We start from the raw sequence: 17,315 nt of genomic DNA, 5'->3' as shown, positions 1-17,315 counted from the left end.
GGGCCGGGGAGTATTGTTCTGTTACTTGGGAGTTGTTTGGCTGGACTGACCTACCTCTGTAGAGGGACTCTGGTGTACCCCATCTTCATCTCAAGTAAAGCTAAGCTATATCTCTGTGGGGTTCCTACAGGACTATTTCCTGGCACTCATGTATCTGCATAAGAAACAGGACATCCTCCTTCCACACATCGTGCACAGAGGTGAACACATTGAAGAGAACATCTGTGCAAACCTACATAGGTAAACAACCAGGACACAAATTTCAAAAAGCACCAGATATAATGGTCAGACAAAAAAAAGAACTTCTGCAGCAATGAACCAAGAGAGATGTCCCCCCCCCAAAAAAAAAAAAATCAATAATCTAGAAGTAAATAAGAATGATGAAAACAGGGGCTGGGTGGTGGTGTAGCTGATTCTGAGTACACATCACAATGTGCAAGAACCTAGGTTCAAGCCACCCCCCCACCCCAGCTGCCGCCTGCAGAAGTAAGGCTTCACAAGCAGTAGAATCAAATGAAAATGAAGAAAAGCATGAGCTACTAAATATTTGGGACATAGTTAAGGCAGTACTAAGAGGGAAATTTATAGCCATAAAGGCACACATTCGAAAACAAGAAAAAATTTAAACCTGACCACACTCCTTAAGGAAGAAGAAGAAGAAAAAGAAGAAGAAGGAGAAGGAGGAGGAGGAGGGAGAATAAGAGGAGGAAGAGGAGGAGGAGAAGACCACCACCAACAAAGGAACCCTAAAGCAAACAGAAAGACTGAAATAATTAAAATTAGGGCAGAAATAAATAACATCAAAAATAAAAGAACTGTACAAAAATTAATAAAGTGTTGGTTCTTTATTTTTTAAATATTTATTTATTTCCTTTTTTGTTGCCCTTGTTTTTATTGTTGTTGTAGTTATTATTGTTGATGTTGTCATTGCTGGATAGGACAGAGAGAAATGGAGAGAGGAAGGGAAGACAGAGGGGGAGAGAAAGACAGACACCTGCAGACCTGCTTCACCTCCCTTGCAGGTGGAGAGTGGGGGCTCGAGCCGGGATCCTTATGACAGTCCTTGAGCTTTGTGCCATGTGTGCTTAACCCGCTGCGCTACTGCCTGACTCCCATGTGTTGGTTCTTTAAAGAGTAAACAAAATTGACAAGCCTTTGGCCAGACTCATTAAAAAAAAAAGAAGAAGACTCAAATAAATAAAATTGTAAATGAAAGTCTGAAGAACTCTCAGAAGACTATCTAGCAACTCCTCTCCTGGGGATATATCCTAAAGAACCAAAACACCCATCCAAAAAAGAGGAGATATCATAATAGACAATATAGAAATCCAAAGTATCATGCAAGGATTCTATGAACAACTACATGCCACCAAGCTAGAGAATCTGCAAGTAATGGAAAAGTTCTGAGAGAACATATAACCTTCCAAAATTGAACCAAAAGGGCCATCACAGGCAAAAAAAAAAAAATTTCAGCAGTTATTAACAACCTTACCAATAATGAAAGTCCAAGCCCAGATGGTTTTACAAATTAATTCTACAAAGTCTTCAAGGAAGAGTTAATACCTGTACTTTTTAAACTCTTTCAAAATATTGAAGACACAAGAATATTCCCGTCCATATTCTATGGTGTATATCTATGTTCATAGCAGTACAATTTGTAATAGCCAAAACCTGGGAGCAACCTAGGTGTCCAACAATAGATGAGTGGTTGAGAAAGTTATTATATATATTATTCGGCTATTAAGAATGATGAATTCACCTTCTTCACTTCATCTTGAATGGAGCTTGAAGGAATGATGCTAAGTGAGATAAGCCAGAAAGAGAAAGATGAATAATGGGATGATCTCACTCATGGACAGAAGTTGAGAAATAATAACAGAAAGGAGAAACACAAAGTAGAACTGGGGTTTGGTGTACTGCACCAAAGTAAAGAATTCTGGTGGTGTGGGAATAGGGGTGGGGACCTTTAGGTCCTAGTGCATGATGGTGGAGGAGGGCCTAGGTGGGGGTGTGAGTATTTTACAAAAAACTGAGAAATTTTACACATGTACCAACAACTGTATCTACTGTAAACTATTAATCTCCCCAATAAAATAAAATAAAGAAAAAGAAACAGTGATGGCATCATCTTTGTGCATGAATGTGTGTATCTATGTCTAAGGCAAGTAAGTGAGAAGTATTGTGATTTAGTGGGAAAAACCCTGGGCCAGGAGTAGATATTGCTAGATTCCTCCCACCCCTAAACACAGCTCTAGTGAGATTTTGTGCATGTCTGCCACTTTCTGCCCTGAGCTTCTTTCTATTCTGACATGGAAGTCTTTCCTGGCTTTTGTACATGACTTTTATACAGGGCTTAGGGTCATTTTTATTTTATTTTATTTTATGTGGCATTAGAGAATAATCTGAGGCTTTACATTGAATGAGCAGCACACTGAGGACCACCCCACCCCGGTATAATTTTCTTTTTAATTCTTTTTTTTTTTTTTTTTTGCCTCCTGGTTTATCGTTGGGGCTCAGTACCTACACCACAAATCCACTGCTCTTGGATGCCATTTTCCCCATTTTGTTGCCCTTGTTGTTGTTGCTGCTGGATAGGACAAGGAGAAATGGAGAGAGGAGGGGGAGAGAAAGATAGACCCCTGCAGACCTGCTTCACCATCTATGAAGCGACTCTCTTGCAGGTGGGGAGTCAAGGGCTCGAACCTGGACTCTTGCATGGATCCTTGCACTTAGTACTATGTGCACTTAACCAGGTGCACCACCCCCTGGACCATTTCTTTTTAATTCTATATCCTTAGAGGGAGAGAAAGAGAAGAGTGGGAGAGACAGACACTCAGAGAAGAGAAACACCAAAGCACCACTGCATGATCCTTGGAGTCCTCTTGATGCTGTTCATTGTGCTCTCATTTGGAACTGGGACTCAAATCCAGGTTTCCTGTATGGAACATGCAGTCTACCTGCTGAGTCAGAGTGTGTCTTGGTGTCTCTTTCTTTCCATAAGGTTGTGGAGTATATAGTTAGGTAGAAGTTACTATTGCTATTTTATGGTTGAAGAAATCAAGGCCTAGTGGGTGATATCACTTGGTAAGCAGCAAGATCCAGGCAAAACTGAAAACTGTATTTTCAGACTCCTTGTCCAAGGTTGACATTTTCCCTTTTTCTCAGTTCTATTAGTCTGACTCTCCTGCTGCCTCCCCCTCTGCCCCTCAGTTTTTCCCACCAGTCTCCTGGACTCCTGCATCCACACTGTGTACGCAGGTCCAGAATGAACTGCATCATCAATAAACTAGGGCATGAGTTCATGAAGCCTGCCATGCTCATGAGTCAGTGGGCCCTAAAAAGTGCAGACATCATGGTCCCAGACAATGTGCTGTGGCTCCAGACTTGAGAAGTGACTCTGGCAGGAATTCAGTCCCAGTCTACCAAGCCTTTGGAGCTGCACTTACCTCACTCTCTCAGGGTAGAAGAGAGCCATGGACCAGACCAGCATACCACCCCAGTCATGGCCAATGAACACTGCTTGAGAGATGCCCTGGCAAAGGAAAGAGAAGGGGATGGATGTGGGCACCTTTCTGGGAGGGGTTGCTGAGAGCCCTGGGGTTCATGCTCCTTCAAGATCCAACTCCAGATTGGTAACCTTTCCATTCACTTCCTTGGGACTCCTTAGTTTCCCAGGAGCCATTCCAAAATGGCACCTATCCCCATATCCTGACCCTACCTGGCCTTTGCATGGATGGTTGGCCTGCGTTTTCTTAAAAGACTAAGGCCAATGACCAGAAATCTCCTCTCCCACAAATCAATTTGTGTCACATCTTTCTCTTCTTTGGTTACCTGGGCCTCAAGTATCAAATTCTGATTTTCTCTGAAACTTTCTTCTTTTTAAATGCTATCATTAAGTATTTTATCTGTTTACTTTTAATGAAATAGAGATAGACTAGAATAGATGGATAATAGACAGATAGATAGACAGATAGATAAACAGAGCACTGCTCAGCTCTCGCTTATGGTGATTGCTGGGGACTGAACCTATGGCCTCAGAGTCCCTCCGGTATGAAAGTCTTTTGCATAACCATTATGCTGTCTCCCCAGACCCTATTTTATTAATTAAATAATATATGGGAGAGAGAGAGAGGGAAAGAGAGGGAGAAAGAGCACCCCAGCTGGGGGGAACCAGCAGGCTCAGCATGCAAATCCTGCATTCTACCAACTAAGCTATTTCCTTGGCAATTCTTTCTGCAACTTTCAAAATACTTTTTTTTAAAAAAGATAGGTAGATAGATAGATAGATAGATAGGTAGGTAGGTAGATAGATAGATAGATAGATAGACAGACAGACAGACAGAAAGATAAATAGATAGAGATGCTACAGTATTGAAGCTTCCTTCAATGTGATTGGGACTGGGCTTTAACCTGGGTTGTGCACATGGCAAAACAGCACAGAGTGGGCTATTTTGCCAACCTCCAAAACACTTTTGAGTAAAATATACCAGGGCAAGGTGCACACATAGGCATATACCTCAAACCACCTTACCCCCCTGTTTACATGTAGTAAACAGTAGCAAATACATTACCTCATTTTCTTATTCTCTAATCCTAGTAAGCAATCTGGACAGAAGGTAGCTTGTACATCACACTCCTTCCCCTATTGTTCTAAGACTGATGAAGGAGCACTGAACTGGAGAACTGGGAAAGGAGTCTGGAACTATGATAGAGTGGGCAGCAGTGACCCTCAGTTAGATGGTTAAAATTTAACCCACTCGTGCTGTGATACTCCTAGGCCAGACCATTTCTGGGCATAAGGGTGGTATTGCGTTCCCCGAGTGTTTTTTCCTGACCCAAAGAAACAAGGATGAGGGTGGGGGCAGATAGCATAATGGTTATGCAAAGAGACTCTCATGCCTGAGGCTCCAAAGTCCCAGGTTCGATCTCCCACACCCCACCATTAGCCACAGCTGTGTAGTGCTCTGGTTAAAAAATATATATATATGTTAACTCTCTTTTCAGTCACCAGGTTCCAGATGTCATCAGGATGCCGGCCAGGCTTCCCTAGACTGAATACCCCACCAATGTGTCCTGGAGCTCCGCTTCCCCAGAGACCCATCCTACTAGAGAAAGAGAGAGGCATACTGGGAGTATGGACCGACCAATCAACGCCCATGTTCAGCGGGAAAGCAATTACAGAAGCCAGACCTTCTACCTTCTGCAACCCACAATGACCCTGGGTCCATGCTCCCAGAGGGATAGAGAATGGGAAAGCTATCAGGGGAGGGGGTGGGATATGGAGATTGGGTGGTGGGAATTGTGTGGAAGTGTACCCCTCCTACCCTATGGTTTTGTTAATTAATCCTTTCTTAAATAAAAGAGAAAAAAAAAGATGATGTCATGGCTGGAAAGAGGACCAGAAAGCTGGATCAGGGAAGAGAGTAGCTCCCAAATATGGGAAAGGTATATAAATATTGTTGACTGTAAACCCCACTGATTTGACTTGATCTGGGGCCCATATTCAGCTTAGGAGCCTGTATGACCTCTGCATCCCTATAGATCTGAGCTCACATTCTGTGGTCATGAGTAGGAATGTTCCAAGCTGCCCCAATTTCAGGACTCATCTTCCTGAGGTGGAACATAGTATACGTTGTCCAGCCTCCCTTCAGAGGATGGAACATTCTCTACAGTTGAAGGCAGGGTCCTATGGGGGCCCACAAAGGCGTCTATTGTATTGTTCCTGATAGAGATGACCAGTAACAATGGAGAGAGGCATCTATTTGAGGTCTAGGCCCATCATGCTTGTTTGGGAATCTCAGGACTTCCCGACTAGGGCCCCAGCTGATGGGGTGGCCTGATAGTGACTAAAGAGTCATCATTAAAGTATGCCAGTCTCTTGCCCTTATTCAGCTTTTGTAGTCCTTACTTTGATAAGGTTAGCTTTGGAGTGACTGAGGGAAGTATAATAGCAAGTAGGTGAGGAGTGTATCTGAGTCTAAGCAGAAACTATTTCATTAGGAACTTTATGGTGTCTTTTTAGGTCTTTGTACTTGCTTGCTGCATATACTAACTCACTGCAGACTATTGTGCACTTTTGCTTTCAGGTATATATTTTGCCCTAATTTATGGATACATGTGAACATATGTCGTATCTCAATGGGACCTGGTCTATATCTAGGTTTTGGGACTTTGTTAGAAAGTGAACCACCGGGAGTCAGGCGGTAGCGTAGTGAGTTAAGCGCAGGTGGCACAAAGTGCAAGGACTGGCGCAAGGACCTGGGTTCGAGCCCCTGGTTCCCCACCTGCAGGAGAGTCGCTTCACAGGTGGTGAAGCAGGTCTGCAGGTGTCTGTCTTTCTCTCCCCCTCTCTGTCTTCCCCTCCTCTCTCCATTTCTCTCTGTCCTATCCAACAACGACATCAACGGCAATAATAACTACAACAGCAACAAAACAACAAGGGTGACAAAAGGGAATAAATAAATAAATATTTAAAAAAATAATAAAGTGAACCACCTAAAATGGGTCCTTTTTCCACCCATGACATCATCTCCCCAGATAATAACTTGGATCCACCTGCATATCAGATGTCAGGATCAGGAAAAAAAAAAACCTACTATAGTCATGGGCTTTTTGGAATATAACTAAAATAGAACTACTATCTATCTACAAAACGGAGACCCCCCCCCCCCCCAGTTCTTCACATGAACTATTCCAGCCTTTATGTTCATGATTAGTCAACAATTTGTTTGGCTTTGTATGTTAACTCTCTTTTCAGCCACCAGGTTGCAGATGTTAACATGATACTAAGTGGACTTCCCTGGGCAGATGACCCCACCAATGTGTCCTGGAGCCCCGCTTCCCCAGAACCCCACCCCACTAGGGAAAGAGAGAGAGGCTGGGAGTATGAATCGACCTGCCAAAGCTCATGTTCAGCAGGGAAGCAATTACAGAAGCCAGACCTTCCACCTTCTGCACCTCTTAATGACCCTGGGTCCATACTCCCAGAGGGATAAAGAATAGGAAAGCTATCAGAGGAGGGGGTGGGGTATGGAGTTCTGGTGTTGGGAACTGTGTGGAGTTATACCCCTCTTATCCTAGGGTTTTTGTCAGTGTTTCCTTTTCATAAATAAAAATAAAAAAAATAGAATATCCTTCTCACTGATCCTTGAGAGAAAGAAAGAAAAAAAGAAAGAAAGAAAGGATGATTCCATCCCACTGCTATAGGATCACTATAAATTCTTTCTTCTGCTACCTGAGGAGGAGGAGGAGGGAAAAGTATTTTGAGCATAAGCTCTTCCTTTTCCTTGGTCAACAGAGCAAATTTCTTTCGTTTAAATTCTTCTGTCTTTGAACTAAATGCAACACTTTGTTTTATTTTTATTTTATATTTTAAATATTTATTTATTTATTCCCTTTTGTTGTCCTTGTTTTTTATTGTTGTAGTTACTATTGTTATTGATGTCATTGTTGTTGGGTAGGACAGAGAGAAATGGAGACCAGAGGGGAAGAGAGACGGGGGAGAGAAAGATAGACACCTGCACACCTGCTTCACTGCTTGTGAAGCAACTCCCCTGCAGGTGGGGAGTCAGGGGCTCAAACTGGGATCCTTATGCCACTTCCTGTTCTTTGCACCACCTGTGCTTAACCCATTGCACTACTGCCCGACTAATACTGGTTAATACTACTCCAGTTCTAGTGGAAGGCCTAGCACTACAGAGTGTGACTGTGTTTGGAGATGGAGTAAATGCAACATTTTGTTTTAAAGGAGGTTGTGACTTCCCTTCCTGAGAGCCAAGTTCCTCTTTTACTGAGCTATGATGATTCTGGTTCACTCTTTTGGGGTCTTCACTGACCCTTATCTAACCACCACCACCACCACCACCACCACCCTCCCCCCCAAAAAAAAAAAAAAAACATCAAAAGCCTTTTTTTCCACCTCTCCTCTCTGGCTATTGAAAGTGCTGGGGGGCTGGGTTGTGGCACAGCTGGTTAAGTGCTCACATTACAGTGTGCAAAGACCTAGGTTTGAGTCCCTGCTCCCCCCACCCCCGCAGGGGGAAAAACATTGTGAATGTCTGACATCTCTGGTGTCTCCCTTTCTACCTGTACCTTTCTTTCTCCTGCTCTTGCTATATGACTAATGAGATCATGGCAGCTCCCATTCATTGAGCATCTACTGTGTCTTGGGCATCATGCCACCAAGTCATTATACCCATAAGGTGGGATTATTCGACAAAGTCATCAACACTTTTTGCACATGGGAAGATAGGCACACAGTGGGGAGGGCCCTTAGCACTTCTTGACTGGTAAGTGGTGGATTCACAATTTAGACTCAGGTCTCCCTATCCTAAAAGCAGGTTACCTCCTCTTGCTCACTTTGCTGCTCTGTCCAGCTACACCAGGGCCTTTAGAGTCTCCCAACACCACCAGTGTCACGAAAAGCACTTCATGGACTCTGCTCCCTGCCACACTACTGTCTCCTTTGTGTTGTCAACTTCATACAATGATCACCAGTTTCCAACTGGAGCTTGACCTTGTCCAGCTTCTTTCCTACTACCACTGCATCTACTGAAACTTCCCTCTCAAAGGAGGATCACTAATCATTAATCACCAGGAACAGTTTCTTTCCTTCTCCAGTCTCACCTGCTCCTAGTTCTGCAATGTCAGGTGCCTCCGTTGAAATGCTCTTTGGTTCTGTGGCAGGGTGCTCTCCAGACTGCTGTGACTTCACTGAGGCCACCCTCCTGTGCTCTGCCTGTCCTCACCACTCTCCTCTGGGCTCCCATAGTTACTTTTAAAGGATTACAGCTTGCTTTTGATTACCCAGACTGGAACAGATTCCCCAAAGAGATCCAAATAATTACTTACCAGTTTATCCAGAAAGGTTACCATTTCCTAAGGAAAAAAAAAAAGCACACAGCAAATCAGAAATTGTATTCAATAGCCCCTGCTGCTTCAAGATCATAGTGTTTGTGTCCGTGGTTTTATTTATTTATTTGATTGAGACAGAGAGAAACTGAAAAAGGAGGGGGAGATAGAGAGGGAAAGAGACAGAGAGACACCTTCAGTCCTGCTTCACCATTTGTGAGGATTTTCCTCTGCAGGTGGGGACCAGGGGCTTGAACCCAGGTCCTTGCATACTATAATGTGTGCACTTAACCAGATGCACCATAGCCTGGCCCATCTGTGTCCTTGTCATGGCTGGGATTTGGTTAATACTACTCCAGTTCTAGTGGAAGGCCTAGCACCACAGAGTGTGACTGTGTTTGGAGATGGGGTAAATGAGGAGGTGATTAAGTTAAAAATGGGACCCTACTTTATACCAGTCCTTATAAGAATGGTGTGAGACACAGACATAGGATAGTCCAGATGAAAACACAAGAAAAAAAGTCATCTGCAAACATCACATGAAACTGTGTTGACACCTTGAACCTGTATTCCCAGCCTCCAGAATGGTAAGAGGATTGTTGTTTTAAGTCATTTAGTCAGTCGTACTTTGTCATGGTAGCTGAAGAAACTAATGGAATATTCAATCACCTAACTTTTTTTTTTCCAGAATACTGTTCAGCTCTGATTTATGGTGGTGCTGTAGATTGAATTTGGGACCTTTAGTGCTTCAGGCCTTTTTGCATAATCACTATGCTATATCCCTGACCTCTCACTAACTTTTGAGTTCTCTCTCTACTCTTTCCAGCATCAGCTCTGTAACCCGATTCCAAAAATGCTTAGTGGATTGTTCAGTTGGTGTTAGCATGCCTCCCTCATGGGCCACATTACCTGGCAGGAATCATGGCTTCTTCCTAGGAGGGAGAAAGGGAAAGAACACTGCCCTTGAGAGGTTTGGCTGCTTGCTTCACCCCAAGATAGCAAGTTCTGTTCCCTGTCCTCAAGACACATATACCTTAGCCTGCCGGCCACCATGCACCATGGCATGTGGAGGCCTTTTAGCTGTGCAGAGGCTTTGGAGAAGGACTGAGGTGCATGTATCAAGTGATGTAGAACCAACCGACCAACCAACCAAACAAACAAACAAACAATCCCCCAAAACCAAAACAAGAAATAGGGTGTCCTGCTGGGATGGGGGGGCACAGGGAGTGAAAGAGAGACCTGAAAAGCTATTCAGCCCCTGCAGAGTACACCAGCTCCCTATTTTCCAGCCCTCTCCTCCTACAAGACTCCAGGTAACATCAGTTAACCTGCCCCCTGTAGGTCTGCACTCTTGAGGGGCTTCTGCTGGTTAGAATACACATCTGTAAAGCTAAATCCAAGGGATTGACCTAGAAACAGATGGTGTGTAAACTTTCACTTTCAGCTCCTCTGACCTCATTCCATCTTCCAGAAGGGAGTGGTGTCCCCACTGCAGAGATGAGGACACCGAGTCTCAGATTGGCTAAATGGCACAACCAAGATCACACAGCTTAGCAGTGGCAGAATCGATACTGAGGTCACGTCTGGTTTTATTTATTATTTGTAAGGCAACTTTTTATTTTTAAATATTTTATTTATTTATTGGATAGAGACAAGAGAGAACTTGAGCGAGAAGGGGGAGATAGAAAGGGATAGAGAGAACCCTTAGTTCCCACCTGCAGGGGGAAAGCTTTGCGAGTGGTGAAGCAGTGTTGCAAATGTCTCTCTGTCTCTCTCCCTCTCTCTCACCCCCTTCCCTCTCAATTTCTGGCTGCCTCTATTCAATAAATAAATAAACACAATTAAAAAAATTGTGTGTGGGGGAGATAGCATAATGGTTATGCAAAAAAACTTTCATGCCTGAGGTTTCAAAGTGCCAGGTTCAATCCCCGCACCACCAGAAGCCAGAGCTGGAACAGTGCTTTGGTTAAAAAGTAGATAGACAGATAGATAAACATAATTTTAAAAAGGAAAAAAAGTGATAAAGACACACCTGGGGCAAGGGTAGACAGCATAATGGTTATGAAAAGAGACTCATGCCTGAGGATCCAAAGTCCCAGGTTCAATTCCCTGCACCACCATAAACCAGAGTGGAGCAGTGCTCTGGTATATATATATATATATAAAAGGTAAAAAAGAATGAGAGAGAGAGAGAGAGAGACTTGCAGCACTGCTTTACTACTAACAAAAATTCTAGCTTGCAGGCAGAAACTAGAGGCTTGACGCTGGGTCCTTGCACACTGTAACATGTACATTCAACAGGGTGTGTCACTGCTTAGCTCCCAGATCTAGTTTTAAACATGGGCAACTGAAATATGCAATGCCATTCATTTGTTTGTTTGTTTATTTAATCATGTAGGAAAATAGTTTTAATATTTCCAGTTGACTGAATATTCCTCTCTCTTCCAGTTGAGAAGTTACCCAAATTTGTTTTTGATTCTCTCCATAAATGGCTTTAGTGGGGGCTGGGAAGGCTGCACAGGTAAGAAGTGAAAGACTCAGAAAATACAATTGATTCTATTTCTATTATCTGTTTATGATGCTTCCAGAATAAAGGAGAATCTGGGTCAGACCTTTTTCTTTAGTTCTTTTTCTTCTTAAAATATTTATTTACTTTCAAGAAAGATCAGGGAGCACTGTTCAGTTCTGGCATATGATGGTGCCACCCATTGAACCTGGGACCTCTGGGGTCATAGACTTGCAAGTCTGGTGTACTAACATTATGGTATTTTCTACCTTCTATTTAGTGAAGCAAGGAGATGTGCCTTCCTCCCTCCCTTCCTTCCTCCCTCCCTTCCTCCCTTCATCCCTTCCTTCCTTCCTTCCTTCCTTCCTTTTTTCATTCTTTCTCTCTTTCTTTCTCATTTTTATTTGTGATTAACAGTGGGTCATAAGATTGTAAGATTAGGAAGTTGGGCAGTAGTGCAGCGGGTTAAGCGCAGGTGGCGCAAAAGCGCAAGGACCGGCGTAAGGACTCCAGTTCAAGCCCCCGGCTCCCCACCTGTAGGGGAGTCACTTCACAAGTGGTGAAGCAGGTCTGCAGGTGTCTGTCTTTCTCTCCCCCTCTGTCTTCCCCTCCTCTCTCTCCATTTCTTCTGTCCTATCCAACAACAACAACATCAGTAACAATAACAATAAAAAAACAAGGGCAACAAAAGGGAATAAATAAATATATTTTTTAAAAAGATTGTAAGATTATAGTGTATAGTTCCACACCACACACACAACTAAATTCTATGTCCCCAATCTCCCATCTCCCAAACATAGCTGCTATAGTTCTCACAAAGTCTTCTAAACAGTTTGTTTGCTTCTGCTTTTTTCTTGTTTTTTTTGGGGGGAGGTATTCATTTGCTTGTTTTTGCAAATTCATGTGTATCAGTTTTCTAGGTTCCATATATGAGTGAAACCATCAGTAGTTGTCTTTCATATCTCTCTCTTTTTCTTTATTGGGAGAATTAGTGGTTTACAGTTGACAGTAAAATACAGTAGTTGGTACATGTGTAATATTTCTCATTTTTCCATATAACACTGTAACCCACCTCCCCCTTAGGTCCTCCTCCTCCTCCATCATGCTCCTGAACACCCCCCCTGCACTCCAAAGTCCTTTACTTTAGCACAATGCACTAGTCTTTTATCTCTTTATTTATTTTGCTAAGCATAATCATCACCAGTTTCATGAGATGGGAATTTCAACACAGCAGGAGACAAGGACAAGACAAAGTTTCTTTGTCCCAAGAGCATTTAAAACATGCTCAGATATCCTGCATTCTGTTCTCTGCTCTGCCAAAGGAACCTACCCACACAGACATCCCTTTAGGAAAACAGAGTTTTGCCCACAATCTGTTTCATGGGGAAAGTAAGGGTGTTTTAAAAAAATTTTTTTATTATATTTATTTATTTTCCCTTTTGTTGCCCTTGTTTTTTATTGTTGTTGTTGGATAGGACAGAGAGAAATGGAGACGGGGGGGGGGGAAGACAGTGAGGGGGAAAGAGAGACACCCGCAGACCTGCTTCACCACCTGTAAAGCAACTCCCCTGCAGGTGGGGAGCCAGGGGCTCGAACCGTGATCCTTACTCCAGTCCCTGCGTTTTGCGCCACATGCGCTTAACCGCTATGCTACCGCCCGACTCCCAGAAGGGTGTTTTGATTCTGTCCTCAGACTCCAGTAAAAACCCAGGACTGACACTTCACTTTGAGAGGATCAATGGACAAGCCCCTCACTGTCTACCTCACCTCTCAACAACAATACTGAAAGTGATACTGGATGACAGGTTTCATTGGTTAAAATACACACAGTCCACTTTAATTTTTAAATGCAAAAATGGGTGGTATAATTATTAATTATTTTCATCATTTCTCCCAAAGGAAGCAATTATGAGATGGTGTCAGGAAGTCTTGTTTAACCCTCTGTTGTATTTGTGTCCTGTTGAAATTCCCATGTTGAAGCCCAAGTCCCAATGTGGATATATTTGAAGTGGGGTCATTATAGAATGAAGGTTAAATGGAGGTCATAAGGGTGTGATCTGATCCAAAGGGATTAGCAGTCTTTGAACAGACACTAGAGTACTTCAGGAGATAGAGCATGCGCCTTACTAAACATGAGTTCCTGGGCTCAAACCTTAGCACCGCACAGGAGTGTCAAGGATGGTACTCAGGGAGCTGCCTGGATGGCGAAGTGGTGCTGTGATATCTTTCCTCTCTTTCTTGAAAAAATAAAGATTAGAAAATGGAGTCATGGAGATTTCTCAGTGGCATCAAGCATGTGCAGGGACCCAACTTCATTTCCTGGAGCCACATTACAAAACAAATGAAAGTGACACCCTACCACAAGCAGACTACCAGAAGGTAGATGGACAAATAGCCAGAATCTGATTACTCCCATTACTCCAGATCTCAGATTTCTGGTCTCCTGAGCTGGGATAAAGTAAATGTGTGTTATTTAACCCCACCTGTGTCTTTTTTTTTTTTTTTCTTTCTTTTTTTTTTTTACCAGAGCACTATTCAGCTCTGGCTTATGGTAGTGCAGGGGGTTGAACCTGGGACTTTGAAAGCCCAGGCATGAGAGATTCTTTATGTAACCTTCATGCTATCTACCCACACACACCCCCTTAGGTGTTTGTTCTGGCAGAGTCATATGTATACACTGTGAACTCCATCAGAGGTATACATTACCATGTTTGGACAAGTTAGCTCCAGGGTGATAGAATCTAATTTTCTGTAGACCTGGCATTCCAGTAACTACATTTTAATAGCTATAGTTCACTGATTATCCTTGAGAAACACAGAGCTTCTAGCCTTATGACCTAGATGGAGTGTGCTAACTAATCTTTCTTTTCAGAAAATGAGAAGAATGAAATGAAATCCTATAAATAGTGAAATCCATAGCTCTGTGGTTGATATTTGAACCCTCCTCCCAAAATACTCATTTTTGTCCTGAGGCTGAATGGAGGTTTCGGTCACAGTGTTTCTTCACCTTGGTCTCAGCCTCCCCTACTCCAAACTCTGAAATGAGGGTCCTCCCTCTTCAATGGTACTTATTCCTGTCATCAACTAGCAGCACCATTCTTATCCACACTAGTAACAATCCACATACAAACTCCGTAGGTCTAGCCAACAAATAGCTAGAAGAAAGTAACATACGGTCTTACTATGAGGGTTAATCTTTTTAAAAAAATATTTATGTATTCACTTTTGTCGCCCTAGTTTTATTGCTATAATTATTATTGTTGTTGTTATCATTGTTGGGTAGGACAGAAAGAAATGGAGAGGGGAGGGGAAGACAGGGGGAAAGAAAGATAGACACCTGCAGACATATTTCACCACCTGTGAAGTGACTCCCCTGCAGGTGGGGAGCTGGGGGCTGGAACCGGGATCCTTATGCCGGTCCTTGTGCTTTGTACCACCTGCGCTTAACCCACTGCATTACCTCCCAACTCCCTGTGAGGGTTAAGCTTAGCGTTGCTTGCTGTTGATCCTATTTTCGCTTGACTCAGGTTCTTTTTCTGCCAAGTACTTAGAATACTCTTTAACATGAGTTAAACATTGGCTAACATCCTGAAATATCATCTCAATTTTCAGTCATCTACACATACCCAAATGCCATGAAAAACTGCTTTCCTAGAATTTCAATGGACAACTTCTGGTTTATTATCACTTAAGATACCAAGATGAAAGGGATGTCACAGAGGTCACCCAGGGATCTTTCTTACCTTACACATCACCTCCAAGGAATACTCTTCTATCTCTGCAGTTAAAAACAAAAGCATTCTATTGAATTCACATGATCAAAATGCACCAAAATAAACTGCAACCACTAATCTATTTTTCTATTTTCTGTCTGAATTTGGGGTCATATCCATAAAATCATTGCTAAGATGTGGTGCTCAGTGAAATAAAAAGGCGAATACAGTATGTTTCCACTTATACCTGGCCCTCAGAGTCATTCGATTCATAGAGACTGAAAGCAGAAGGGTTGCCAAAGGAGTTGATGACTAACAGGGAAGAGTTTCAGTCTGTGACAGGGGGAAAATTCTTGAGATGAATGGTAAATCTTGTATGCCAGTGGGAGGCTCCCCAGGGACCCAGGTTTGATGACAATCGGAACGTGGGGAGCAGAGACATGCGGGTCTCCAAGTGAAAAGAAACAGGACACTACAGAGGTGGGGAGAAGCCATGTAGGGTCCCTTCAAAGGGCTACCTGCTCTGAGCTGAAACCAGGGGAAGACAATGCCCTGTGTGTTGCAGAGTTCAGACAGTCAGAACCCACCAGGTGGAGAAGAGGACTCTCCAAAGCCTTTCATGTCCATAGCCAGCACTCGGAATCCAGCTTGGGCCAGAGCAGGGATCTAGAAAATAAACAAACCAGGAATGCTCAGATGAGGTCTCTAGTATTGTCAACACACTTTCATGGGCTCCTCTATCCCCCTGCTCTATGAAATGGCTCTATTCAAAGAGCCACAGGTAATGTCAGGTATCCTTGCATTTAATAGAGTGCTGTTGCTAGCCAAGACTTTGCAGACTTCCATGTTCATGGCAAAGATTTCCCAGCAGATGGTACAGAGCATCTTGAAGAAGACTGCCTTCTTCTAATCTGCACAGGGAGCACATGGACTAGTGTAGTCCTGAGGTTTGGAGTCATGCTCAACCCCAACAATGGTGAGGAAGCCTGGTGACACTATGGAGAAGAAGCTCCAGTGGAAGGTCTCAATTTCCCAGTGACAGTGCAGGCTAGGTCATACCACCTAGACTGTTTCTTCCCTTACCTGGACTGGCTTACTTACTGCCCCTCACTTACCTGGTACCTCCAAGAGAACCAACTCTCAGGAAACCCATGGCAGAGGCACACAACAGGGCCAGAACCCTGCTCCACAAAATGCAAACGCACTCCAGGCTGTGGAAGAGAGAGGTTATCAGAAGTGAGCCAGATGTGACTAGGCTGGGGGAAGAAGGAAGCCCCAATTCTCTATAGCACTGTTAGCCAATCCATCACATCAACCAATCTGAAGTGACCCAGCTTCTGCACCAGAACACTCTAATATTAGATCTCTGAAGAAAGAAAACTATGCAAACTACAATAAAAGCAGGCAGCCTTCATTATCAGTTAAGGAAACTAGGAGATAATTTCATCCAGTAGGGCAGGCATTTTATTATGCATGAAGCGCTGAGTTCAAATCCTGACATTACGGAGCATAATGGATAGCATCCCCCAGTGCTCCATGGATGGTGGGGTAGAGCTATGGTGTGCCCGGCCCCCAAAAGTCTATTATTTTTTATTTATAATACCTGACCATGTCTACAGAGTCCCATCACCCACATGGAGCCCACCCAGTTCCACCTGTGCAGGATACTGCCCCAGGGAGTAATCTCGTTGTGAGACACGAGGACAGGGGTGGTGAATCTGCTCCTGGTTTGGCCTTGTTGGGCTTAGAAGCTAACCCATAGCTTTAGGTTCCTTTCCCTTGAAATAGAGTCAAAGACAAACAGAAAAAGATCCTCAAAGTGCATCTGGAAAAGTTATTTTAATGCCCTGCCTGGGTTAGAGCTCCTGCCTAAGTGCTTGGCCATGCATGACCTTGACCAGAGCATCAACCACCAACCCAGCCTTTGAATGACCATTTTTTTCATTTGTTATCCACAGTGAAGACTCATTGAGAATGGGGCTGTCTAGTTTCTTACTGTATGATTATACCTCTCCTGAGATAGACACCACGGAAGAACTCAATAAGCACACCCTAGATGAAAATAGTGTTCTCTGAGAATAAACAGCAGACACACATTAGCATCTGAGGCTGCCATGGCATCAGTAGCCCATTGTTCCAGAGACCTGACCACATTTCATATATATATGTAATTTACTTATTTATGCAGAGAAAGGGGAGAGAGACCAGAGCACTGCTCAGCTCTGACTTTTGGTGGGGCTAGGGAT

General features: G+C 43.4%; 1 protein-coding gene across 4 annotated transcripts in view; it reads right to left on the bottom strand.

Moving 5' to 3' along the window:
- EPHX2 (epoxide hydrolase 2) overlaps window positions 1-17,315 on the bottom strand; it is a 71,920-nt gene that overhangs the window by 27,397 nt on the left and 27,208 nt on the right. For all 4 annotated transcript variants that reach the window (XR_009548210.1, XR_009548211.1, XM_007517256.3 and 1 more), the window contains 5 exons: window positions 16,185-16,280; window positions 15,657-15,735; window positions 15,100-15,134; window positions 8,851-8,877; window positions 3,447-3,532 (listed from right to left, as the gene is read on the bottom strand). Coding sequence is in view for 2 of the 4 variants with exons in the window: in XM_007517256.3 (XP_007517318.1) it covers window positions 3,447-3,532; window positions 8,851-8,877; window positions 15,100-15,134; window positions 15,657-15,735; window positions 16,185-16,280 (323 nt within the window). In the remaining 2 variants the exon portion in view is untranslated. The remainder of the gene's footprint in view (window positions 1-3,446; window positions 3,533-8,850; window positions 8,878-15,099; window positions 15,135-15,656; window positions 15,736-16,184; window positions 16,281-17,315) is intronic.

This window comes from Erinaceus europaeus, chromosome 2 (genome assembly GCF_950295315.1).
Source record: "Erinaceus europaeus chromosome 2, mEriEur2.1, whole genome shotgun sequence".
Taxonomy (NCBI): Eukaryota; Metazoa; Chordata; class Mammalia; order Eulipotyphla; family Erinaceidae; genus Erinaceus; species Erinaceus europaeus.
This window is presented reverse-complemented; position numbering and strand designations above follow the sequence as displayed.